Source organism: Sebastes umbrosus, chromosome 6, assembly GCF_015220745.1.
Source record: "Sebastes umbrosus isolate fSebUmb1 chromosome 6, fSebUmb1.pri, whole genome shotgun sequence".
NCBI classification, from domain to species: domain Eukaryota; kingdom Metazoa; phylum Chordata; class Actinopteri; order Perciformes; family Sebastidae; genus Sebastes; species Sebastes umbrosus.
Genome location: NC_051274.1, coordinates 31,338,397 through 31,365,679, shown reverse-complemented (window position 1 = coordinate 31,365,679; position 27,283 = coordinate 31,338,397). Strand labels below are relative to the sequence as shown.

The window sequence follows — 27,283 nt, the reverse complement described above, 5'->3', positions numbered from 1 at the left end:
TCTTATTTGGGTCGTAATGCCTCGTGTTTTTAACATATTTCTTCTGAGCCTTTGATTCAACATCTATATGATATCTTTGTCTAACACCTGAGATCATTTCTTTTTTTTTCAGATGCTAATAGAGTGCTACAGGAATGAGTCCTAAAACCAGGAAATGAGTTAGCATGTTAACACTTCCGGTTCCCTCGCCGGGAAGTCGATGGGTTTTTAGTTAGATGCCTGAAATAAGGTCTTAAGCTTAAGAGATTTTAATGTTAACGAACGAAAAAAATACATCAATAAATATCCCAGAAGCTTTTATGTGTCTTAAAAAAGGCGGTTGCTAACAAGTGGCTAAATGAGACTACTATACGTCATCATGCCGACTCGTCCGCCTTTACAGCCTCGTTGTGTATACTCACGCTCATGCGACCGTGGTGTAGTTCGTTTATAGCCTGACATTAGCTTTTTACTTCTGGCGATTGCATTCATGCTTGAAAAATCATATAAGTTGTGTTCATAAACTTGTGTTTGCCACAGAGCTTTTTTTCTGCAATAATCCAAAAATCCAATGGAAAAATCCCATTGGCTTTTTTGTCGAGTGAACCGAGTGTGATGCTAACTTCCTGGTTGGCCTACAAAAATACGTCATCCCTGGAGCACTCTATGGTAGTTGTCATTAAAGGAATAGTTTTGGGAAATATACACCTATTCACTTTCTTGTTGAGAGTTAGACAAGAAAAGCGATACCTCTCATATCTGTCTGTTATATATGAACCTGAAGCATAGACTGTATATAAGAAGTGGACGTAGTCGCCGTGACGTCACCCAGTGGCTTGTGGACTGCCGTTTTGAAGCCATTTTGGCCGTCGCCATCTTGGTTATTTGCAACCAGAAGAGACACAAGAGGGTGGAGCTAAGTATAACCGAATGCTAAATAAGACATTTTAACTAATTAACTTTCATGAACTGAAAACACACTGTGAAAGGGTTAAAGTTGTTAATCCCAGATCGGACAATTGAAGATGACTTGAAACTAGCGATTGAGACCATAAACTCATGTTTACTGAGGTAATGAATAAAGTGAGAAGTAGGCTCATTTTCTCAGAGACTTCTATGCAATTAGACTTCTTTTTGCAACCAGAGATTAAACAAACAAGCTATAAAGTGTTAATAAGTGAGCTTTAAAGGCGCTAGTAAGCAGACCAGGCTAGGTGTTTCCAGTCATTAAGCTAAGCTATGATACGCTAAAGGCTGCTGGCTCCAGCTTCACATTTAACGGATGGACACGTGAGTGCTATAGGCCTTCTCATCTATATCTCAGCAAGAAAACAAATTTACCAAAATGTCAAACTATTCCTTTATGTGTAGTAGCTGTTTGGGCACCCAATTTGACTGTTATCAGGCCATTAAATAGGCGTTATCGGTCGCTAAAAGCACCATAGATGTGGGTCAATAGGGGCCTACTAGGTTGTAAAAGTGAAACTTAAAATTTTTTTACATTTTTTTTACATTGTTAAACTGAATGAAACTTTATGTTTTCAACACCAATGGCTTCTTTAGGTTTAGGCGACCAAAACACAGTTAAGATTAGGGAAAAACATTGTGTCTTGGCTGAAAATAACTACGTTTCAAAAGTGAGAGCGAGACTTCAGAACACAAAGACAACTACACGTTGATGGTTTCACAACGGGATGCAAATTCCAGCTTCCTTGTGTGAAAACCCTGTGTTTTGTGACTTCTGCCTCTGTCATAATTAATACAGTCGCTAGAGGTCGCTGTCATGTTCTCTTATACCTTCTTTTGGTGATCTACCATGGGAATAGATGATAAAACCTACTACTGGGTGCAGTAGGTTCCATATTGACCCACATCTATGGGGCTTATAGTGACCGATAACGCCTGTTCAATAGCCTGACAACAGTCTAATCGGCTGGTTTGGCGAGGGTCTGCTGGGTAACGCAGCCTAATACACAGGGATGTTATGAAAATAAAGGTCCCATTTAAAGTTCTCACCTTACAATAAATTGTAAATGTTACAATGCTTCCTGTCTACTGGCACTCAACATACTGCACTCCAAGGCAATATTAGTACACATCAATACAGCAGTAAAACACGATATCTTTTTAAAATATCCTTCATGGCTTTGCACACGTACTTCCAGAGCTACCGAATTAAATAAAATACAATAAAATAATAATAAAAAAGACACAATGGCAAATAGGCAGTTGAAATGAGAGGAAATGACACAGCCATCTTGGCTCGTAACCGTACAAAAGACTTGAGGTGAAACTGTGACTGAACGGCGTCGTCATAAAGTCATCATAAAGTCTGTTTGCAGTTTGCTCCCTGCGGTGAGATGAACTTTCAGAGCCTGATTCGGTTTATTTAAGTGATTCATAACACCTTTTGCACGTGCAGGTTGTTTTCAAGTAGCGATTTTAACACATACAAAAAAAAGCGTGTTTTTTGGATATGTCCTCGAGTCAAAGGCGTTCCCACGTTTGACGGGAGAGTGTGATGGATTTCCTTCATTGTGAAAATGTGTTGAGATGACGCTCCATGGTTGTATCATCTTTGGATGCCTCCGCTTAGTGGTTTATTTACCACCGACAGGCCAGTCAGATGTAAACATATAAGCCGAGTGTCTTTGAATGCCATCAATAAAGTATAACATTTGATTGTGTTTTTTTTTCCCTTTTATCTCCATAAGTTAAAATCCATAATTTTTGGTCTGTCTTCTTCAGGTTTCCTCAGTGCAGTGTTCTTCACGGTCTATTATCTTTGGCCAAGGAGTGCATCATCCAGTTGACCTTCGTCTTCCAGCTTTCCCGCAGAGCTTCGTTGAACTTCACTTTGAAATTCTTCAGCGCCTCTTCCTCGGTTTTGCCCAAAGCTAAAGAGTCCTTTTGAAAATAAAAAAAAAAAAACATTATTATCATTCTCGTTAGAAGTGCACAATATATATCGGGCCCGATAGATAATCTATTATTATATTATATTATTCTGTACCATACCGATAATGAAATTATAGCTGATAACTCTGGCTGTTAAAATATTTGATCGTGATTAATTGCACATTTTTTATCTGTTCGATATGTACCTTAAAGAGAAATTTGTCAAGTATTTAATACTCTTATCAACATGGTAGTTGGCAAATATGCTGCTTTATGCAAAAGTATGTATATATTTATTGTTGGAAACCAATTAACAACACAAACCAATGACAAATATTGTCCAGAAACCCTCACAGGTACTGCATTTAGCATAAAACAATATGCTCAAATCATAACATGGCAAACTGCAGCCCAACAGTGTGTCAGTGTGCTGACTTGACTATGACTTGCCCCAAAACTGCATGTGATTATCATAAAGTGGGCATGTCTGTAAAGAGGAGACTCGTGGGAACCCATACAACCCATTTTCACTCACATATCTGGAGGTCAGAGGTCAAACGACCCCTTTGAAAATGGCCATGCCAACAAAAAATGATGAATATTAGGTTATACCTGAAATTCACACAAGTTCAGGCCAGAGCGGTCAATTATTCAGTTTTCTTTCTTGAGAATTTAATTAAAATTTAACATAAAAATGCTGTTGCAGTGTGCTTATTGTTTTGTTGATTTTGTTCTTTGAAAGTCACCAGAATGTATGTATGCTTATCCTCATCATCATCTTCATCATCATCATCATCAGCGTCATCATTGCTGCCTACCTTTAGATACTGGATGTCTTTGAAGGAGGTGAGCTCTGGCAGTCCCGCTGCCTTCATCATAGCGAAGAGGTTGACGAACAGCGTCCCGTTCCGACACAGGATCTTATAGGCCCGCTCGCAGTACTCCCTGAACCTGATGACATGACGCAATAATCAGCCATCAGTTATTAAACAACACCAACAGAATCTCGGATCAGCGGACAGACTGATATAAAATATATATTGTACCTCTCAAACTTCTCGCTGTTGTTCGTCCTTCCTTGTTGGATCACGTGGACAAAGTCATACGTCAAGATGAAAGGCACACGCTCCCTGTTGATCCCCAGCTTCCGCTTGAAGTTGCCCAAGAAATGCCCGAAGTCAATGTGGAACAGCTGAGGAGTAAAAGGGGGAAATTACTTCCTGGTTCTGAATCACTGACCGCAGTCAGCTTGGTTAAAGAGTCACTAACTGCTGATGAGTCACCTGAAGGATTTCACTCCAAAGTGACCGGATCTGACTAAAAAACTCAACTTAAATGTCACCTCGTCTCGGAAGAATAATTTGTGTCTTTTAAACATTAAGCAACTAATATAGTATTGATTTTAAGTAGTAGGTATTCTGCTACCTACTACATTATTTATTTATTTACACTGTGGTTATATATTGTATATATATTGTATGTGCGTTTGATTCACATATTTCTATATATTATAATTCTCATTTCTAAATTGTATTTATATTACTCTATATTAGGGCTGCAACTAGGGGAGTCACGATATGCTATTGTCATAGGCATGTGTGCAGGTATGTCCGAGGAGAAGGAGGAGACGGAAATAAATAAATAAATTAATAAATTAATGAATAAATAAATAAATAAATGGTAATTGTAATAATGTGGAAAAATTACAACAATAACAAATAACGAAATAATAATAATAATAATAAAATAAGTAAATATGTCAAATAATAATAAGGGGTTTCTCATTTCTTATTTTTATTTATATTATTCTTCGTATATTATGTTATAAATTGTAGGATTACGTACATAATTTACATTTGACATTCTCCTTTATTTTTTATTTTTCTTATATTTCTTTGTGCTTATATATAAGAGCAACTATACAGTTTCCCTTCGGGGATCAATAAAGTGTTTCTGATGATGATTTTCTGATGGAGCAGATCAGCAGCAGCGTTTTCCTCTTTATGTCTAATCGCCCCCTTGTGGTAGATTTCAGTGTTGTAATGTGATGAGAAGCATCCCACCTGTCCAGTTTCCCTGATCATGATGTTGTCGTTGTGACGGTCTCCAATGCCCAGGACGTAGGTAGCTACACAGTAGCCAGCGCAGGACAGCGTGAACTCCTCTATTGCTTGATCCAGTTTGTCCCTGGTGACAGGAAACATCAGAGAAATAAGGAAGCAAAGCATGAGTGGGTTTAGTACACTTCATCATCATATATCCTGCATAACTACTACACACACACTCATACACGAGTCATGAGGCAGGATTTCCTCACAGCTGTATGAAATATTCACAGTTCCTGTGGCTGATTAATGATTGACCACCGTCACGTCCTTTCACAGTCTAGACGAGCTGGGAGGTTCACTGTGTTAAGCTTTTACTAATTTTCTCTGCTCCATTGCGGGCGGGTGCTGCAGCGTTTCAAGTTAATTACCTCTCTGGTCTGTCGTGCAGTCAGCTGGGCCTGTCTCGTCAACGTGATGTACAAAAGGCTTATTCATTACATTTAATGGTTCTCTCTCTCTTCGAGGAGCTTTTAGAATAGACGAGACCTTCAGACTGTCTGGCACCAAATAAAAATCTACTCTCACTTAATATTGCTAAACTTGTGGTCGTCTATGCACTCGGAGTTGAGTTTAAAAAGCTGCACACAATAAAATACTTTGAAGTAAATACTTCCAGGGGGCATTTCTCAAAATATAAAACTTAAATGCCCCCATCATAGATGGAAAAAATAAGTATTTTTCTCCATGCTGTCAAGAAAAAACAACTACATACTCTCTACCTGTGTGTTCCAGCTAAGTTTATATGTCACTTAATATTACAATGCTTATATTAAGTGAAATTAGGGCTGGGCGATACGGCCAAAATCTTCTATCCCGATATAGGTCATTTCATATCTCGATAACGATATATATCACGACATAGCATGTTTTCTGGTAATTCAATAAATAAATAGTCTATATAAAATAACCACATAGTAAAGCCTATTTATTTGAATTAAATACTTGACAAATTAATACTACTTACTACATTCTGAGTATTTTAATTAATAAATAAAATAATAAATAAATAAATAAATAAATAAAATTAATAGAATTAATACAATTTATCAAATTTATCAAATTTATAAAATAAAATTAATACAATTAATAAATATAGGCCTAGCCTAAATCGCGATAGAAACGATACAGAAAAATATATGCGATAGACATTTTTATAGTGTTTTGATGATATATACCTTGAAATCTTGACTAGAATTTAAAGCCGGTCCCCATAACATTTGTTAATTATCATTAAAACCCTAATCTTTATTTAGCATTTTAAAGCACTATATACAAAAAGTAATAAATGGGTTATAACACACTATAATGTCATTATAAGCAGATATAAAGACATTTTAAATGTTTACTAAGTAAGGGATAATGTACAGAGAGCCGGTCATTGTCGCAAATTATTTATTCCGCAACAATGACCCGCTAGCTGTACATTAATGTCCCGCTTATTTCACAGCTACTTACTTAAGGAATCAATAATTTGACACAAAAATTATCCTCCGGAGTCCGACATCAGAACTGCTCCCATAGCAACGGTCTGTTATACATAGCAACGGTCTGTTATACATAGCAACGGTCTGTTATACAGAAATAACAGAGTCTTGTAATAATGTAGCGTATTTGTCAACAATTATAACCTCCCCTATGAAGACACACAGTATCTTATATTATTGAACTGTGTTTTACTATATTGTCATTCATTATCTGTTTATACACCAGCCTCTACTTATGGACGCCTCACTGACAGAGTTATAGTAGTTGACAAATAATCAATCAACAATTAAAATGTCTGACACAAACATTATAGTGTGTTATAGACCATTTATTAATTGCTTTTGTACTGTTTAGTGTTAGAAGTATCGGTACATATCAATACTGAAAATTTGAAACGGTTTCAAAACTCATTTTCACCAGTATCAATACACAGGTACCAGCTGCGCTTTCTGCTCTCTCTTCTCTATGACACACACGCCCTCAATGTAAATATCGACATTTTTCAAGGTATTGTATTGAAGTTAGAAACTGCAGTATCGTGACAACACTAGTACTGTTTATACATAATAAAAAGGGGGAAGATTAAAGTAAAGTGTTTTGCTAAAAATGTTCAAAACAGAGCCGGCGGATGTGACACATTTCACACATCACTATGTTTGTTTCAATTCCATTCTTTAGGCGCGATTGTTGGTGCACTTTTTTGGGTATTTTTTTCACACATCTTGCGACGCACTTGGACACATCATCAATGATGTAGTTGTTATAATTTACCGTTTTGTAATAACAGGAAATAACAAGTACTGCACTGAGACACGTCAGAATATTAATACCAATAAACAGGAAGTACTCAGTTTGTTTGTGTCGTTCACACTACAATGAAAATAGATGGAGGGATAAAACAGCGTTTGGTGTGAATATATATATATATATATATATATATATAAAATGGACCCATTATTGGGTTCCTGGGGTTAAAGAGGGTCATCACTTCTAGAGAGATCAACACAGTATCTACAGAAGATGACGATCGTGTCAAAGTGTGCTCGTCGTACTCACTCAGGATTCTTCGATTTGAGCCAGTTGAGCAGGGCGTCCTTGTTGAAGGCAGCGGTGGCGGCGCTGTTGCTGTTGTTACGCTGGATGTTGGCGATGGTGTCGGAGTTCTTCACCACTTCGATGAGCCCCATCTTGTTCCCGGTGGACAAGCAGCCGTATGGGATCATCCTGTGAGTATTTAGTGAGATAAACAGCGTCAGGTTTATCTACTCTAGAGGAGCTCCTTGTGCAAAACCATCACCAGCTGCTATAGACAGCTGCTCCCACCGTACCTGAGATCCAGGCCTTCTTTCTTCCACAAGTTCTCCATGAGCCGGATCATCTGGAGGGTCAACATGTCCTGTCGAAGATCTAAGGTGATGATTGAAAAAAAATGTTCATTTCATTGTCACAAAAGATGAATCATTCATGCTAACTTTCACCCTGCTACTGTTTGACTTCTAAACTTCCTCTTTTTGAATAAAGGGGGCGTCCCGTTCCGAACCTGCTGGCTATGTTGATCTTTCCGGTGCATTTTAAGGTGTTTTCACATAGAATCCTTTTTAAACAAACCAAACTCAGTCCTCTTAAAGTGGTCCAAAAAGTGTTTTAGGTAGTCTGTGCAATCAATGCAGTTTTTAATGTGTTTTGTCATCAATTATTTTGCTAATATTTGCGGTGGACCCGTACGGATTACGAATCAACTACGGTCCATTACACCACTAGTCGATAGTGAGTTTACTGCGTCCCAAACACATTTTCTATCGACGATACCAACAATACCTGTGTTACTGTAGAAAAACAAGTAGGCCTATCGTCATGTTTTCAGAATTTTGGCATCAACTTGCTACTGAAGTAGCCTATTCTTGTGACACACTTGTGTTGCTCTGAGTTCGTTTGGAGGGCTGAAAGGGACCAAGTGTGAAAACAACTTAAATGTGCAACCTTGTATTTTAACCCTTCAGTGTGTTCCCTCTGTGCTAAACTAAAGTGAACTAAAGCGTAACACTGTGTGGCAGCTGTATGTTAATGTGTCAGATGTTCTCATATCTCACCGTCTCCGTTCTTGAAGATGATGCCCACCATGTCTTCTTGAGCCCAGGGGTTATACATCAGCCAGAGCGGCTTCATCTTGGAGTTCATAAACCTGCACTTGTCTGCACTGCAACAGAAAACACACTCATTATAAACACACATAATCTTTACTATAGCCGCGCCAGGTTCATAGACTGAAGACATAATAATACACTTGAAAATTTAGAAAATACATTTTTAGTTTCTCGCCCTGGGGGGAGAACATGCAAACTCCTAACAGAAGGGCCATAAACCGGATTGCTTCTCTCTTGCTGTGAGGCGACAGTGCTAATCACTGCACCACCGTGCAGCCCTGGATAAATACAGGTTAAATAAAATAAAATAGTATAAAAATAGTATATAGTATAATTCAAAATAAAACAAAGTCTACTGGTACTATAATGACTGAGGGTTGATTCGTCAATATGCTACGTAAATGTATTACTTTGTAATTCAGCAGACCTACAGAGGGACCAAAACGGCCCCTGAAAATCCAATTAAGGAATCAAAAGATGTAATTTGTCGTGTGTGTGTGTGTTTGTGTGTGTGTGTGTGTGTGTGTGTGTGTGTGTGTGTGTGTGTGTGTGTCACTAACCAGATCTCGGCGAGGATGATGCTGGGGTTGAGTGGTGACAGCAGGTCTGACAGGGCCTCCAGGTACGACTCCTGTCTGATACACAGCTTCAGGTCATCCGCAGTCATCTTCTGGGAGCCCGACTTGACAAAGTCACTCAGGGCCTTCATTTTGCCCAGAGCCTCGTTCTGTGTGGAAGTGGAGGTTAAAGACGAGATTTAGTACAAAACAAAAAGACACATTTCAGAGCTTGAGCCTGTTTTTAGTGTTGTGAGATTACCTGTTTGGTTAAGGGCTTGATGTGGTGGATGTTTCCCCTGCAGTAGGCTTCCAGAATCAGGCCAAAGCGCAAACTCACTGACGCCACGTGAATCTCTGACCTACAATAAACACAAATATCTCCAGTCAAACTAAATGGCTGCAGATGCACGCGTCACAATCGGTGTGTTTTCTGCATACTTGTTTTTCATCGCCCTCTCCCGGTTTCATCCCAGTGGGCTCAATTCTCCTGTATTTCTCCTGATTTATGGCAAATTTTCACACTTTTTTTTTCCTTTTCGTTATCTTAGCCTGTTTCTGGAACTGAACTATATAATCCCGACTGTTTCCACCCGGACGACAATAGAGCTACACCAACTGTCGTTTCCCGGCTGAAGAGAGCAGTCTATGCCCGCGACACAGCGCAGTTTGAGTTCATGTTTAAGCTGCGCTCGCCACAGTGTGCGGCGCCCAAAGTTGGGCTTTGCTCAATGCAGTGAAAAGCTGTTGTGGCGAATATTAGTTCCTGCCAGAGATTCACACGCCAAGTTCACACCAGAGGGGAGAATTATTCAGTTTTCTTTCCTGAATTAAAGGTAAAATCAAATATTTAACTTTTTATTATTTTGTTATTTTCACTCTTTTAAAGTCGCTTTTTTTTAAGGTCTCAAAGTTGGCAAGTATGGTTTTCTGCTGGACTGCGTCTTTCACCTGAGATGCCAGAACAGGAAGTGTCCTATCCTCCAGTTGGACAAAGCCCGTTCTAGCAGGAACGTGGTGAGGTCACAGTCCAGGTAGGACTCGTACTTCAGGACCTGGACCAGCTGGATTAAGTACTGCAGCAGTTCATCGTCACTGTGTGTGCAGAGAAAATGTTCCATGAATCATTACACTGTTAAAAACTCTACATGGATACAAACATGAATATAAATATGTGTGTGTGTACCCGAGCTTCCTGAGGCATCTGATGGTGAAAGAACGGACCGCTGGGTCGGGAAAACTGTAGTCTAAGAGCTCCAGGGCGTGGATGGCAGGCAGGTCCGACCAGTGCCTTAGTAAACTCACCATCTGAGGAGAATCAAATGACCATTTTCTAACTTGACAGCTATTATACGAGGGTGGGACAAACCCACACACCTCTTTTACCATGTTTTTACTATGTCGAAAATCAATACATAGTCTATCAGTGCTTCATTATTAAGTCAAGATGAGACAATATAGACAATATTTCTGTACATTGTGAGGACTTAAATCTATTTTGAACATTTCCCATGTGTTGTATGTGTTTCCATACCTGTATATACAGACACCTGAGAAACACAAAAAAGAACAAAACTCTCCGTTTCTACCTGAACAACGTCCTCGCGCCGATTCCACTTGGTGATGAGGAGCAGCTTGGACAGACTTTCGTGATAACGGTCGCGGACTTCTGTGCGGAGCTTCCACAAAATCTCCTTCTCGTCCTCAAAGAACTCGGTGTGGTTTTTATTGTCCATGATTTCTTTCAGTTTCACGTGCTGCAAGAGAGCAAAATGACCCCGAGAACATATTCATAAAAAGATGTGGTCAGCAAGAAACAAAATAAAATGTGAGATGTAGAGAGAAGTCTTACCTCTTCTTTTGTGACAATAACTGCATCACCGTTCTTCTCCATGTCACTCACCTGAAAACGGATGAGGATTTTTTTGACTGACTGTAATACTAAGAATTGTTACATACTGGTGTCATATAAAACTAGAAAACCAAAGGAAACTATTGGTACCAACCATGTCTGACTAGCTTGTCAGACATGGTTTAAGGAGGTTAAATAACGCTCCAAAATTAGGCTAAATTATAGCGAGGAAAAACTGTCATGGCCATTTTCAAAGGGTTCGTTTGACCTCTGACCTCAAGATATGTGAATGAAAATGGGTTCTATGGGTACCCACGAGTCTCCCCTTTACAGACATGCCCACTTTATGATAATCACATGCAGTTTTGGGGCAAGTCATAGTCAAGTCAGCACACTGACACACTGACAGCTGTTGTTGCCTGTTGGGATGCAGTTTGCCATGTTATGATTTGAGCATATTGTTTTATGCTAAATGCAGTACCTGTGAGGGTTTCTGGACATTTTGTCAATGTTTTGGTTTGTTAATTGATTTCCAATAATTAATATATACATACATTTGCATAAAGCAGCATATTTGCCCACTCCCATGTTGATAAGAGTATTAAATACTAAGGTACATTTTGAACAGATTACAAAATGTGCGTTTAATTTGTGATTAATCGTGATTAACTATGGACAATCATGCGATTAATCATCAATGAAAGCCCTAACTCAAATATAGCCTTTAGAGAATAAGTACCTTGTCCAGTGGAGGGTAATAGAGAGGATGTGGTCGGATGTTAGGGAAGCGAATGAGAAGCCCGGCAGCGCTGTCCACGTTAGGGTTCTTCTCGACGGTTCCCATCGGGTTCAACAGGTCGATTTTGTCATCTGTGATAAAAAAATGTCATACATGAAATGTGCCATAGAGCGGTGCAAGAATAAGTCCTAAAACCCCGGAGATGAGTTAGCATTTTAGCACTTCCGGCTCCCTCGTCTGTTGACGGGTTTTTATTTAGATGCCTGAAATAAGGTCTGTGAGATTTTAACTTTTTATTCTACGACATAAAATATGTTAATAAATATCCCTACAAAAATACGTCATCCCTGCAGCTCTCTATTTGGTAGATGTTTTATCTACTTAGCGAGTACATTTTCATATTCAAATCCTTCCCGTATCTCTAAAAGAAGTGACAGCATGTGTTAAACTTACTGCTCCAAACCGCAGAGAAAGATAAAATCATTATAATGAATAAACACGTAGCCATAGTTTTACATGTTTTGACACCAACAGACAAATGTTATTTCCACATCTTAAAAAAGGCTATCTAGTGCATCGGAAAACGCATTATGTGTGAATATGTGGGGTTTTCATTGTGGTGCTGCTAGGCGTCTTTAGCATGAGAGGTGTTTTTGAAGAGGAGGAAATGTAAGAAAAGGGAAGGCCTTCAGTACCAGGAACAGACGGCCACGTGGACAAGAGGAACTCCCCGGTCTTCAGCTGGTCCTTGTAGTCGAACACCATGGTGTTCACCCAGGCTATCGGACAGTCCTGGAGAAAGGGACAGGGAGGAGGATTAGCTTTGTTGACTGGCTTTGACCATCTGGAAGCAGTAAATATCATGCACAAAGAGAGAGGACTCTCATTTTCAGTCAGATACATTAGGATTTGATCAACAAAAGTTGAAATATTTTATATTATTATTATTTCTTCATTCATTTATTATATTATTATTATTATGTTACATTTATTATTTATTATTTTTATTCTATTCATTTTTATTTTAGCATTTTCAGTATTTTTATAGTAATTTTGCTGTTAAATCTGTCAAAAAGTAAAAATAAGTTCAACAGCCTCTGTTTTTGCAACATCAAGTTGAAATTATTTTATATTATTATTATTATTTATTCATTCATTTATTATATTATTATTATTTTATATTTATTATTTTTATTTTATTAATTTTTATTTTAGCATTTTTATTATTTTTGAAGTAATTTCTCTGTTAATCTGTCAAAAAGTAAAAATAAGTTCAACAACCTCTGTTTTTGCAACATCAAGTTGAAACTATTTTATTATATTATTATTATTATTATTTATTCATTCAATTATTATATTCTTATTATTTTATATTTATTATTTTTATTTTATTCATTTTTATTTTAGCATTTTTACTATTTTTGAAGTAATTTGTCTGTTAAATATGTCAAAAGTAAAAATAAGTTCAACAACCTCTGTTTTTGTTCAGAGATAAATGATTTTCTTCAATAGATCTGAAAGGAATTGACTTATTAAATCTCTCTTGTATAACATCTGCTAAATGCTAGACATTCATTTGAATTGAAATCAAATAGCATTAAGAAAACTTAAATATTTTAATGACATAAAAACTATTATTCGGGGCAACTTTCACTTTAGAATTCATCGTGTTAAATAATAAAATGTGAAGGATTTTGCAGCTTCTGGCAAAAAAAACTGTACATGCCAGTGGTGTTACATTTATAAGGTCTAAAGTTGGAATTAAAAGCAGCAAAAAAAAATGGAAATAAGATCCAGGCAGTGATCAGCAGAAAAATAACTTCAACATCCAAACGTGTTAAAAACCAAACAAACACATCGAGGCTGAATGCATCCTAAAATAGCTCAACTTCTGTCTGTCTGTCTGTCTGTCTGTCTGTCTGTCTGCAGGACTTCTCTTCTGGGCAGAAGAACAGAGAAGTGGCTCAGAAAGCAGAAGTGGCCTTGATGCCCATAAACACACCTGGGTATCAGACATGTCGCCCTACAGCCGCTACAGCGCTTCAAAACAAGTTTGGCTGAGACCACAGCCGCAAAAAAAAAGGGGAATTTGTTGTTGTTCACTGTATTTGTCAGCGTAGTGAGTGGGTGTGTGGAGTCACTACTACGACTCTCAGTCAGTGTAGTAAACAGGATTTAAACATAATAAGTAAAATGGCAAAAGGTTGGTAAAAGCCTTTATTGGCATATTATTATTAAAATTACTAATAGGGGCATGAACTGGCATTTAATCTGTTATTATTAATTAATCTGTAGGGGTGTAACGATGCATCGATCTGGATCGATTCAATGATCATCAATGCAAAGTGAAACTGTGACTTTTTCCTCATGCTTTTTATGTACCTTTTTTTATGATTTTATGATATGTTATGTTTTTATTCCTGTTATCTCTTGATGTTAATGTGAAGCACTTTGGGTACCTTTTGGTTATTGTAAAGGGCAATACAAATAAATGTTGATTGATTGATTGATTGATTGATTGATTAATTCATGATCAAAATAGTCGCACAGTTTTTAGGCCTCTATCCTAATCTGTCCCCAACACAGGCCTTAAAGGAACAGTGTGTGCAGGATCTGGCGGTATCTAGCGAAGAGGTGAGGAGATTGCAACCAACTGAAGCTTCTACCGTGTGCCAAGTGTGTTGGAGAGCTACGGCGAAAACGCGAATGGCGCTCTCTAGAGCCATCTGGAATGTGTACTTGGGACATGAGTGGTGAAGCAAGCGAGAGAGAGGGCGGCGGCGACGGGAGCGAGTAACGTTATCGACTCCGACCTAAGCACGAAAAAGTTGGTAAAGTTGGAAAAGTAGTGTTTGGTTTGTTTGTTCTGGTCTCCTGTAGAAACATGGCGGTGCAACATGGCGGACTCCATGGACTAGGGGGACTATAGGGATGTGAAGGTGAGGACATTTTCCAAATATATATTGCATTTCTGCCAACAGATCCCCCTAAAATTGTGACACACTGCTCCTTTAACGATGACTAGTAAACTAAAAAGGGCGGGAGAGAGCTGCAACTACGAAGATGAATTTAGAATTCCTTGAAAATGTTTGTCAACTCCTTCCATCCTTGGAGTGATGTACAGATAAAAGAGCCGAAGCGGATGAAACGCTAACCGCAGTCTTGCCACTGAACACACTTGCACAACCAGACGCAGCAGCAAAAACACACCCACACAGCACACACACTCACTACTACACACTCACTACACAATAGAGAGAGAGGAAACAGATCTGTTTGTGCTTGCTAACAAATTCACACCCACCGCTCACTCGCCGGCTCCATCATAAGTTGTACTCTACAAAAAAAAAAGGGCCCCCGAAACACGGCGCGAGTTCCTGACTCGAACTCACCGCTTTCTTATTCTTTTTTTTGGTGCCGCGGGGTTTCTTGGCTTTCTCAATGACAGCGTAGAGTGCGAAGCAGAGGCGGCTCATGCGAGGGAGGTCGGCCACGTTGATGTCAAACTCCAGCTTCTGGTCCCACAGGGGCTCGGAGCACACCGCCACCTCAGAGGTCGTCACCACCTTGCAGAGGAGCTCGCTGCCGTGGAACAGACCGGCCTGCACCACGAGCTGGAGGGGGGAACACACACGCACACACACACACACACACACACACAGTAGTGATTAAGATGAAGGTGTTGCTGAAGTGTAAGTGAGATTGTTTGTTGAAGATTTACAGACTTCACGAGATGATTCAGAGTTTCCTGTGTCGCTCAGGCTATGAGTCAAAGGGTCGACACATTCATAACGTAAACAGGCCGCGACGCCTCTCAGCGCTATGCTGACTAGTCCGTCCAAAAAAATATAGATAAACAACCACCAGAGTCAAAATTCAATCCTGTGTACGGCCATTAAGCTCCCGCCTTTGTGCCAAATCAAGATCTATATTTACAAAATATACGAGTGGCTGGCTATTCTCCCCCCCGGGGTGTGTGTTCAACCCTCTGCCTGCCAGCTGCAGACAGGACTGATAATTATGTCACAGGAGGACACATTTGATGAGTCATGATGTGCTCGAAGGCAGCGGCCGGAAGTGCACTTACACTTAATAACCCGTCTAAACAGTAACACAGTTAGTTATGAAACTGAATCACAAACACAGGCACACATTAACAGACTACCCTATGTCAAATTGGTTGAGGAGAAAAAAGTGAATACGGAGTATTACTGGACGTTTACAGGGAAACACCGTTTAAAGCAGCAGTGGGTAGAAATGGAGCATGATTAAAATAAAGTTATTTTTATTAAATGGTCACTATATCCCGACAGTAGTGCATGACACAGTTAAAAAAATCATGTGCCTCTGTGTCCTCCGGTGCTCCTAATGGCATCTACTATGCAAACTAGTCAGCGCTGATCTAATATGAATTAATATTCTGTTACTGTAATGCATATTTCTCTCCTCAAATGTTTTCAGAAATATCTGGTAGTGCACTGTTTAGCTGTAAAATGAGAACGTTTGTGACCCGGGCAGCAGAAAACAGAGACATGAGGAGGTGCAGAAGTCTGGTTTACTCTCAGACCACTTGAATTACAATATGCTGAAAAGTTATTATGGAATTTTTTTATTCCTGCTCTGGCTCTATCTATCTGGCGTGGAGAGGTGGTTGTGTTGCTCGGGGCTATACCAGGGGTCAGCAACCTTTACTGTCAAAAGAGCCATCTTTGTCCAAAAAATAAATAAAAAAATCTGTCTGGAGCTGCAAAATGTATTTGAGGCTTATAATAAAGGTAACACTGCCTATTAAGTCTAATGCAGAGAGGACCCAAGTGCCAACGAGAGGCAGGACATTGAAGAATCGTCTTGAGGAGATTTGGCTGGAAGCTCTTTTCAGCAGGAGCTTCTAGTGTGTTTGTTCTGGAAATGTCTTTCAGTGTCTTTTCCATTTTCCTCTGAGAATTTTCTCTTTTTTGGATTTGGAAACCTACTGTAGCTAGGGAAACTCAAGACTAGCCAACGCAATTGAGGATTGGCAAAATTAGAGGATAAGTGCCAGGCCGTAGACATACGTAGGCTATGACACACAGTTTAGTTGACTGAAATGTTAAAACTTATTTTATTATCAGGGTATAGGCTTCACATTTTTGCAGTTGGAGAATGTAAGAATCACTTTAGGCCTACAATAATGATTAATGAAAGAAATAACCATTATTCATTTCTAAATCATTTTTTGTCAAAGCCACTGGATAGGGGCTAAAGAGACGCATGCGGCTCCGTAGCTGCAGGTTGCAGACCCCTGGGCTAAACAAATAAAATTGACTTGACTTGACTTGACTGTGCCAAAAATATTCTGCCTACTGTCTGCTTTAACAAATATTTTAACAAACACTGACGCTTAGGTCAGGGCCTCTCTGCAATAGTAACTAAATGCAGGCATCGCCTTCAAAAAAAAAGAAGTGCATTGAAAGCGAGAGAGGAGGAGACAGCGTGCAGTCTGTCTTCTTTCTTAGAATCTAGGCCTCAGAATGAGATGTAAAAAGCAGATAGGCCCTCCCCACTTCCTGTTTTGAAGTTTCAACCAACCGCCTCGATGAATTATGGGAAACGTGCGGTCTGGACCATGTGACCCCCCCTGTCATTTACGTGTCGCTCTTCCTACAACTGAAATTGAGATATTGGTAAACAAGTGAATGCCACATTTTCATTGAGCAACAACCCCCCCTCCCACGCGATAAAAAAACACACCAACCTTCATCCCTTCGTCTGCGTTGACTCGGCTGCCCTGCAGCAGGTGGATGTAGAACGGCTCATTGATGGACCACAGAGACGAGGTGTTCTGCTGCAGGACGGAGACACGAGAGAGAGGGGATTTCTATCTCTTGTTCTTTACAATAAAACTGCATATATTCAGAATTCAGTGAAACTGTTGCTACAGCGTCCTGTTTGGCAACACGTCAAAAGATGGATACACTTTCAAAAAAGAAGTAAAAAAAGGGGAACAAACTTTGAAACTGGAAGACACTGCCCTTAAGGTACCAGGGCTGCAACTAACTCCATTGTTGACTAATCTGTCGGTTATTTTCTCAATTAATGGATGAGTTGTTTTGGTCTATAAAATTTCCGAAACATTGTGAAAAATGTCAATCAGTGTCCAAGACGACGTCCTCAAATGTCTGGTTTTATCCACAAATCAAAGATATTCAGTTTACTGTCATAGAGGAGTAAAGAAACCAGAAAATGTTCACATAGTTGGTGATTAATTTAATAGTTGACAGCTAACCTATTAATCGTTGCAGCTCTCAACAATTTTGATAATCTATTAATCTTCAGAAATAATTCATCAAGCAATAATGCAATTTACAGGTTCCAGTTTCTAAAATGTTACTGCTTTTCTCTGTTTCAATTTAGTATCTTTAGATTTTAGACCGTCGGTTTGACAACTTTGGATTTTATAAACTAAATAATTGATTAATCGCATAAATATGTGACGGATTAATTAGTAATCAAAGTAATCATTAGTTGCAGCCCAATTTTTTTTATTTAAAGTCGCAAGATAAACAAATTGATCATTTTTTTTTAAAAATTTAATTTTGTGTTTGTATATATATTTGTATGTATGTATGTGTGTATATTTTATTTATATATCTTATTTTATTTATTATTGTTTATTTATATATTTTATTGTATTTATTATTTTTTATTTATATGTTTTATTTTATTTTTATTGTTTATTTATATATTTTATTTTATTTATTATTGTTTATTTATATATTTTATTGTATTTATTATTTTTTATTTATATATTTTATTTTATTTATTTCGTTTATTGTGTTTTTGGCTCTTATGTGTGAAGAATGTTTTTTGTGTTGAGGGTAAGTTGGAAAAGAGGGTACATATTTGTATTATGCTCGTTCATCCTTGATTGTTTGACCCTTTGGAGATCAATAAATAAAAATAAAAATTAAAAAAAATTACGCAAACCGATTATCAAACATAGTTGTCGATTAATTTAATATGTTGTATTTTTAATATTAATATTTTAAGTCTGAAAACATTTAATGCTTTGTACTTTACCGCTCATATTTCTAGATTTTATAGATAAAAGCTTAAAAACACACGGTGCAGTTAGCTAACACGTGCTCTATGTTAAACTACAGTAAATGCAAGCAAAGGTGTGGAGTGTAAATTATCAACACTGTGTTGCACAGCGTTGTTCAAAATGTGCCAAAGTCCGGCTGAGGAAGACGAGGAGAGAGACGGAAGGAGCAGCTGCTGCTAGGTTAATGAAAGACGGCGTCCGTCCGCTGAACTCTCACCTTCTTCAGGGGCAGAGGAGGAGGTCTGGACAGGGAGCGACTCTTGTAGGCCTGGCTGCACATGCGGCCCTGCTCCTCCTGGTATTTGCTGATGGTGGTGTGGTGCACCATGGTCAGGTGGGGGTTCTGGCCGTTTCTCAAACACGAGAACATGTACTGTAACGGGAAGGGGGGGACAGAAGAAGGAGAGATCAGCACATCAGTCAGCTCACCCACAGATATTCTCCCAGTGGTCTGATAGGCAGCTACTGGTTGACTCCTGGAGGCTGTTCATTTGCTGTAGGTTAATGCAACGGAAATCTCATTATGTGTGGATGGATGCAGTTCCTCTCTGCAGGGGCTGCTTGACAGATATGAGTCACCGCTTCAGGTAGTTTCAGAGTCAACAGTGGAGTCTCCTGCCACCAAAACCTCGACTCACCCCGCTCCTGATCTGACAATCACTTCAGCTATTATACAGACCGACCGCACTCACAGGCAACAACACCGAAAAGAAAAAAATCACCCACAGACACTGAGAAAATAATACGTTCTTAATCATTCACCACAGATTTATACAAATCAAGAAGAAGTTTGATTGCAGAAGTATTCACACGCTTACTATGACACACCTAAAAAACGACATAATGAAGACAAAGGGAGATTTTTTTATTTTTTTAGATTAGTTTTGTTTTTTGTTTTTTTCTTTAATTGATGGCGACAGTGAAAGGGGGAAAGAGAGGGGATGACATGCAACGAAGGTCCACAGGTCGGACCCAAACCCCGGGCCGCCGCAGCAAGGACCGAGCCCCGGCACATGGGGCGCTTGCTTCACCAGGGGAACCACCGGGGCACACCCCCAAAGGGAGAACATTTTCAACGCAATGAATATTCCACAGTTATGTCAATCACAAAAAAAAAGAATTGCCCAATTGCTTAGTGAGTCACAACTTTATGGCAAAAAGAAAGTGATCGTTGGAAAAAAATTGACATGACATCTGGGCTAATGTTTAGCCTGGGGGCATGTGGGAGCCTCCGACACAAAGTGGAGAAAGATTTTATGGTCTGAAGAGACTGGAATTTAGCTTTCTCTAGGGCTGTCAATCGATTCAAATAGTTAATCACCACTGATCACATGATCGTCCATAGTTAATCGCGATTAATCGCACATTTTTTATCTGTTCAAAATGTACCTTAAAGGGAGATTTGTCAAGTATTTAATACTCTTATCAACATGGGAGTGGGCAAATATGCTGCTTTATGCAAATGTATGTATATATCTATTATTGGAAATCAATTAACAACAAAACAATGATGTTTTGTTGCCGCCATCTTGGTTTTTGGCCGTCACCATGTTGGTTTTTGGTAATCGCTATCTTGGTTTTTGGCCGTCACCATCTGGTCGTTGCCATATTGGTTATTGGTCGTCGACATCTCGGTTTTTGGCTGTCACCATCTTGGTTTTTGGTAATCGCAATCTTGGTTTTTGGCCGTTGCCACCTCGGTTTTTTGCAACCAGAATTGACACGAGAGGGTGGATCTAAGTACAACGCTGAATAAGATATTTTAAGGAGACTAAAATGTTACAATTAACTTTGATGATGACCGGACAACGCCGTGGTAGCGACCTGTCAATCGCAAGGTAGCCACGCCCTAAAGCGTCCCCTGCTTTATGGTCTATTTGACTCTAAATGGGACCATAATTTATTAAATGAACATCATGTTGTTTTGAAGAAGACTTGAAACTAGCGATTGAGACCATAAACTCATGTTTACAATGTTTACTGAGGTAATAAATCAAGAGAGAAGTAGGCTCATTTTCTCATAGACTTCTATACAATCTGACTTCTTTTAGCAACCAGAGGAGTCGCCCCCTGCTGGCTGTTAGAAAGAATGCAAGTTTAAGACACTTCTTTATTGGCTTCACTTCTCAGAGCCGGAGTTGCTCACTGATTTCCACACAACTTGAGCTCTGCTCAAAGACGCTCACTCACTTTGAACTGGCACATGGGATGATTCCCATAGATGAAGTCCCACCTCCCGTTGACCTGTAAGGTGAAGTCCTCGGGCTCCTGTCGCACCGAGCGAAAGACGGTGGCCTTCTTCTTCAGGGCGCTCCTCACCAGAGCCATCGGGAGGTCCTGGGGGTCCTGCTGCAGCATGAAGCTTTCCTGTGAGAGACACATTAACACAAATAAAGGCACCAGCTTTACAGAAAATCACACCAAAATGCAGCTTTCATGCTGTTCCTGGTGATGTTTTGAAGTCGGTGTTTGTGATGTGGGAGTGGGATTTCCAAAGGTGCTCACATTTACTCAATCAATCACCCTTTGATTTGTCACAAACAACCTTTACAAATATGACTCACACAAACAGCAGATCAACTCACATCGCTAGCCTCAAACTTGACATTGATGAAAATCTTCTTGGTGTTTTTTGACTTGGCGTTCCTGCTCTCCAGCGGAGAGCAGCACGGCTCCAGGTCACATGGGAAACTGTATTCCATCCACTGCTGCCACGGCAACATGTGCCTCTCCTGAGCCTTCTCTTCGCAAAACGTTCGCATCTTCGTCCGAAACTCGTTCACCTCGTGGTTCTTCTGGGCCTCGAACTCATGCAGACCTGAAAGAAATCAAAATGAAAGTGTAAAAAAAAAGTCCTGTACAGTGAGAGGAACTCAAAAGATTTTTTTAGGAGGGGGATTTCTGCTTTATTTTGATAGTGAGAGAGACAGGAAATGCAGGGGGGAGATGGGGGATGACCCACATATAATATTAAATACAAAATTTTACTGGAACCGGAAAGATGGAATTAGCATTGGTTAACTTAGCTGTGCTCCATTTTCAAGTTAGCTACATTAGCTCATAGATAGCTACGTTTTGTTCTGCAAGATAATCTCCACAAATGAACACCACTTTTATGATGTTTGAAGCGTAAATGCAATCGCAAGATTAAAAAGCTAACGTTAGGCTATAAACTAACTACACCACGGTCTCATGACTTCACCACCACTAAACTGAGGCCTATAGAAAGAGGATGGGACACGCAGCGGTCGTGCGTTGCCATTGGCTCAATTTCGGCGAGTGCAGACCAGATTTTACTGCACATATGTTGTACCCCAAAGATATAAAGCTTATAAATTCAACAGTGGAATATTCACTGATGTATTTTACGTACAAAACGTTAAAATCTCTTAATCCTGTGTTGACCACAGACCTTATTCCAGGTAAACCAAAAAGCCATTGACTTCCAGACGAGGAAACCTGTAGTTCTAAAATGCTAACTCATTTCCAGGTTTTAGGACTCATTCCTGCAGCACACTATATAGCTCAGTCATTTGGTTGACCGTCCATTAAGGTTTTCACTCAGCCAATGGGATCATTTCTGCCTCCAGAGCAGCTTTCGTCTAGTCTGGTCTAGTCCCAGACCTCTGAATCACTGTCACATCCTCATTTCATCCATTCTTAATAGTGCTGCTGGTGTGCTTGTTGCTATGGCTGTTTCCAAGATTGGAAAAGAGCCATTCAGAGTTTTGTGATGCAGCTTTAAGAATGGGGCCGTCACCTTCCTGTCTGAAAAATGGTGGTAGAAACATTGCAAAGAAAAGAGAAGTGGATGAGCTCAATGCTGCTGTACCAGTTACTGTAAGTCGACTTACAGAAATAACAATACAGTCAATGCTCCTAGCAACCGCTAACCGAAGCTTCCTTAAAACGATGATCACGTATCCGTCACTGGGATGGATGGATATGTCATCACTGATTGGTTAGTGTCAAACAGAAAACTGCCAACATGAAGACAATGTCAGACTGAATAATGAAGTGAAACGGCAATATATTAAAGTGGCAGTAGTCAGTATATTTTTAGCATCATTGGGAAGAAATTCCATAATAACATATCAGCATATTGTCATTCAAGTGTTCTGAGAGAAAACTAGACTTCTGCACCTCCTCATGGCTCTGTTTTCAGGCTTTAAAAAATCCTCCGTGATGGGAGACTTTGACCAATCAGAGGTCATTTCATTGAGAGAGCGTTCCTATTGGCTGTGCTCCAGTCACGTGACCAGAACTTGGCGTTCCTTCACCAGATTTCACAATGTCACAAACTTTCTCATTTTACAGCTAAACCGTGTACTACAAGATGATTCTGAAAACATCTGAGGAGAGAAATAGGCATTAACGTAACAGAATATTGATTCATATTTGATCAGCGCTGCCTAGTCTGACCGTTTGGTCGGAGTTTGCGAGTGATTGACAGCCCGTTCTCATAGACGGCAGCTAGACCTCAGATCAGCTCTTACTGCTTGTTTTCCTCCGGTCTGTGAAATCTTGCAGATGCCGTTAGGAGCACCGGAGGACACAGAGGCACATGATTTTTTTCAGGTTACCTGTTCCATGTACTACTGTCACGATATAGAGACCGTTTTATAAAAATAACTTTTTTTAATCATATTTGCTCCAATCTCGCCTCATTCAGCTTTAATCGATTTAGGCAGGGCTGTCCTCGACCAAAGAAATTCTTAGTCGACTAACACTCGTATATCGATTTGTTGATTTAGATCTCTGAAACTGAGTTTCTCCTTTATAAGCATAATTTTAAATCTTGTTTTTACCAAAGACGTGCTCATAAGTTTCTTGGAAATGAGTCATTCAGCATAAAAAAACGACTGGTTGACTGCAGCAATCTTAGTCGACTGAGCCCAAAACGACCAATAATCTGTTTGCATCGCTGACAGTGATTCAGAAAACTGCAACCAGGCGAGAAAACTCTCTTCTTCTTCTTGATGATGACTCTTATCTTATACTTGGCAACAATACCACCTAAAAAGCTCCACACAGCAGCTCAGCTCTATCAGATAATGACGCTGCTGACCTTTGCCAATCAACAGGCTGATTTGGGTGTTGGTGAGTTTCTCCACCCGGTCGCCCTCCCTCGCCACCAGCCTCAGAACACACATGAAGGGCCGCACGTCACTGATGCGCCTCGACTCTTCCTCCAGTTCCTCCCTCTCTGCTGTCTGGTTGATGCAGGTGAAGACGTACGCGTCGGGTTCACCCAGTGCAGTGAACAGGGCCTCGCTTTTGGCGTTTCTCCAAACCATCTGAAACAAGAGATATACAGCAGCACGTCAGGGTGCGATAGACCTGGAAGTGTACACAGCATGCTCTCCGGGCCTGCTATGTAACAGTGATTCAAAACACCAGTGTCAACTAAAGAAAAACATGTTTGTCACCACTCTGATTTGCTAAAATGATAACCAAACCAGTTTTTTTTACATTTTTGTGAATCACACACCCCGATTGGAAAGACATTTAATCTCTTAATCATCTTAACAGCTTCCAAGAGCAACATTATTTTACACGGCTAAATCAAACAGCCTGAAGTGGCAGAACTGTTGGCATAGAAACTGGCACATTCACATTTTAACAGCAGATCTGCTCCGGCAGAGAGCTGGCCGTGTATACCAAGGAAGGGAGGAAGGGGGAAAGCTGCTGCAGCTCCTTCTTCTTCTTCATAACAGTTGCATCAAAAACTTCCCAAGATGAATCAAGCGAGCATTGTTCAGGATGTTTTTAATTAGTTTAATGTCGAGCAATTTGCTTAAAAGCATATTGAGTAAATATTGTAAATAACAACAGCATTTTTGAGCCGCAGCGCCGTGCTGCAGTCAATCAATCAGAAACACTGGGTTGTCTTCCAACAGATGAAATGTATGATGACACATTATGTGTTGTGGCAGTGGTTTGTCTGATCTCTAAAAGCAGCTACATATGATTAATTACATAGTGTTTTGTAAGGGGACGTACTTTTTTGATGCTTTTGATGGTGTCGTTTCGAGACACGGGGAATTTGAGGAAGATCCCGGTCGGCAGCAAGAAGTCCATCACGATCTCCTGGTCCCCCTCCTTCTCCCACTCCTCCTGCATCCCATACTTCCCCGGGGGCATGGTGACGGCCTCTCATTTACTGTCAGCTCCTCTGCTGCTGCTGCTCACCGGAACACAAGCCGGCCGGCCGTCTGTCCACACACACACACACACACACACACACACACACACACGCACAGAGGAAACATAAGTTAATAAGTCCACTATTAACATGTGTCACTGTGCTTGTTCCTAAAACCCTGAATGATCAATCTTTACACGCTTTATTGGGACCAGAAAGGCCCATGCAGAGTGTGTTTATCATGAATGACTGACTGACTGAAACCATAACTTTGTAGTTGAAGGGCATTGTTTGATCCCAAATGCAAATTAAAGATATAAAATGATAAACTGAGGCAATAGTACTTAGATTTCTCTGCATGTTTTTGGAGTTGTTGCTATCAGCTTCTCTGCAGTTTAACACCTTTACTACACTAGACTTAATTCATGCATCTCTACTGCCAGGAAACAGGGTGCACAGGGTGCACAGAGGTCAAATGAGGTGAAGACACATTAAAAATAAACTTCAATCCACTGAATCATTACACTACATAAAAACACATATTTATATATAAATGTGATGCTTCCTGCAGATCTATCCAGCTGACTCTGCAGACAGAAAACATTGTATTTTTAGTGCAATTTTCAATAGTTTGCACATAAAGTAATTCAACACTATTGATTTTGGTAAGAGGAAACTTGCCCCTGAGTGAGCTGCAGAGTCTGGATAGCTTATTAATACAAGATGTAGGCTGATTAACGCCTGTTTATAACATGTATATTTACTGTATACTTGTTTTATGAACATGTCCTACCATTTTACCACTTCTATTATTATTGATATGTTCTGTGATGTTCTGTTTTAGCAGTTACCATATTTGTTTTTTACTCTATCTGCTTTTATTGTCTGATGTTCTGTTTTAACAGTTACCATATCTTTTACTTCATTTATCTGCTCTTATTGTCTTGTGAAGCACTTTGTAACATCTGTTTTGAGAAGTGCTATATAAATAAATGTATTATTATTATTATTATTATTATGTATTTTACTGAATTTACGTACAGCAGCATGGATGCTTTAACATATTATAAATGAGAAACATATTTAAAATCAGAGATGGGGAAGAAAAGAGAAAGTGCACACTGAAACAATCTGTTATAAAACGTGCACATCTATTCAGCTGACTGTGCAGACAGAAAACATTGTATTCTGAGTGCAATTTTCAATAGTTTGCACATAAAGTAATTCAACACTATTGATTTTGGTATAAGAGGAAACTTGCCCCTGAGTGAGCTGCAGTGTCTGGATATCTATTAATACAACATGTAGGCTGATTTACGCCTGTTTATATCATGCATTTGGCTGAATTTACGCACAGCAGCATGGATGTTCTAATAACACATTATAAATGATTTAAAATCAGCAATGGGGAAGAAAACAGAAAGTGCACACAGAAACAGTCCAATATAAAAGGTGATATTTAAGTAAAACTTGTAGAATATATCATAGTAGACAAAAATTATGATTTTTATTTTCATAAATAACTGTATTTATTATAATTTAAATAAACAATTGGTCCCTGATATTGTCTGCTTAGTCAGTTTCACTACAATTTACACTTTTATTAAGTTTTTAGGTTTATTTGTCAGATGCATTTAAAAGTATACAGTGTACAGTGAAATGCATTTTACCCTGATGACTCTCTCTCAGCCCTTAAAATCTATAAATAGTACACGAGATAAATACTACACTAAATAAGACAATACCTGAGAATGAAAATGATAAAACAAGCTAAAAGCATGTTGGCACACCTGTTCGTGCAGAGACTTGCCTGTCAGTTGGAGCCGGTCATGTCTTCATGGGTTCATCGCAGTGGAAGATGGAGGCGGTAACATCATGTCTGTCTCTCTGCTGCGGGTTGTTTCCGTGAAGTTGAAGCAGGAGGAGGAGGTGGAGGTGTTGTAAGTCCAGTGTCTCTCTAACGGGCTCATGTGAGGAGGTGGAAGTGTTTCCCTGCGTCGGTCCGCTGCGCCGTCATTCATCCATGCAGCAGCAGCAGTGCTGGAGGTGGTGTTGGTGTTGAGTCGAGTCAAGCCGGACTGAGCTGCTGCGTCTCTGCGTCTCTCAGCTCCCTGCAGGCCAAGGGACCGTCAGACAAAACTTACAGTACGAGCCAAGTGAAAGTGCATGTTTCTCTCTCTGTGTAACTCCCGCCCTCCTGCAGCCCTGGTGGGTGTGTGTTTATTTTTTTCTCTGAAACAATTACTCAATTAACTGACAGTAAAATAAACAAGCAACTATTTTGATAAATGA

At 39.6% G+C, this 27,283-nt stretch overlaps 1 protein-coding gene across 3 annotated transcripts; it reads right to left on the bottom strand.

Annotated features, from left to right (window-relative positions):
- Positions 1 to 1,116: 1,116 nt before the first annotated feature.
- Positions 1,117 to 27,137, bottom strand: pik3cd (phosphatidylinositol-4,5-bisphosphate 3-kinase, catalytic subunit delta). 3 transcript variants are annotated; one of them, XM_037773449.1, is made up of 23 exons: positions 26,782 to 27,137; positions 24,850 to 25,061; positions 23,915 to 24,143; positions 21,432 to 21,664; positions 21,037 to 21,213; positions 19,064 to 19,219; positions 17,497 to 17,586; positions 15,155 to 15,376; positions 12,458 to 12,554; positions 11,763 to 11,893; positions 11,024 to 11,074; positions 10,761 to 10,928; positions 10,358 to 10,479; positions 10,123 to 10,266; positions 9,434 to 9,533; positions 9,175 to 9,341; positions 8,561 to 8,667; positions 7,799 to 7,877; positions 7,527 to 7,694; positions 4,941 to 5,064; positions 3,924 to 4,069; positions 3,696 to 3,828; positions 2,749 to 2,886 (listed from the first exon to the last, which is right to left on the bottom strand). In XM_037773449.1, exons 2-23 carry the CDS (start codon positions 24,988 to 24,990, stop codon positions 2,749 to 2,751), a joined length of 3,123 nt encoding a protein of 1,040 aa, XP_037629377.1. In that variant the 5' UTR covers positions 24,991 to 25,061; positions 26,782 to 27,137. The 3 variants fall into 3 exon arrangements, with proteins under 3 accessions (XP_037629378.1, XP_037629377.1, XP_037629376.1); XM_037773448.1 differs by having other exon boundaries at positions 26,802 to 27,137; XM_037773450.1 differs by lacking the exon at positions 26,782 to 27,137 and having other exon boundaries at positions 1,117 to 2,886; positions 24,850 to 24,990.
- Between the last annotated feature and the right edge of the window lie 146 nt (positions 27,138 to 27,283).

Excerpts from the sequence above, each read along its gene's own strand:
- pik3cd (XM_037773449.1), bottom strand. The coding sequence starts at position 24,990 with ATGCCCCCGGGGAAGTATGGGATGCAGGAGGAGTGGGAGAAGGAGGGG. Across the intron at positions 11,894-12,457 it reads CACGTGGCCGTCTGTTCCTG|ATGACAAAATCGACCTGTTG; the intron begins GTACTGAAGGCC and ends TTTTTATCACAG. Across the intron at positions 10,480-10,760 it reads GGCGCGAGGACGTTGTTCAG|ATGGTGAGTTTACTAAGGCA; the intron begins GTAGAAACGGAG and ends GATTCTCCTCAG.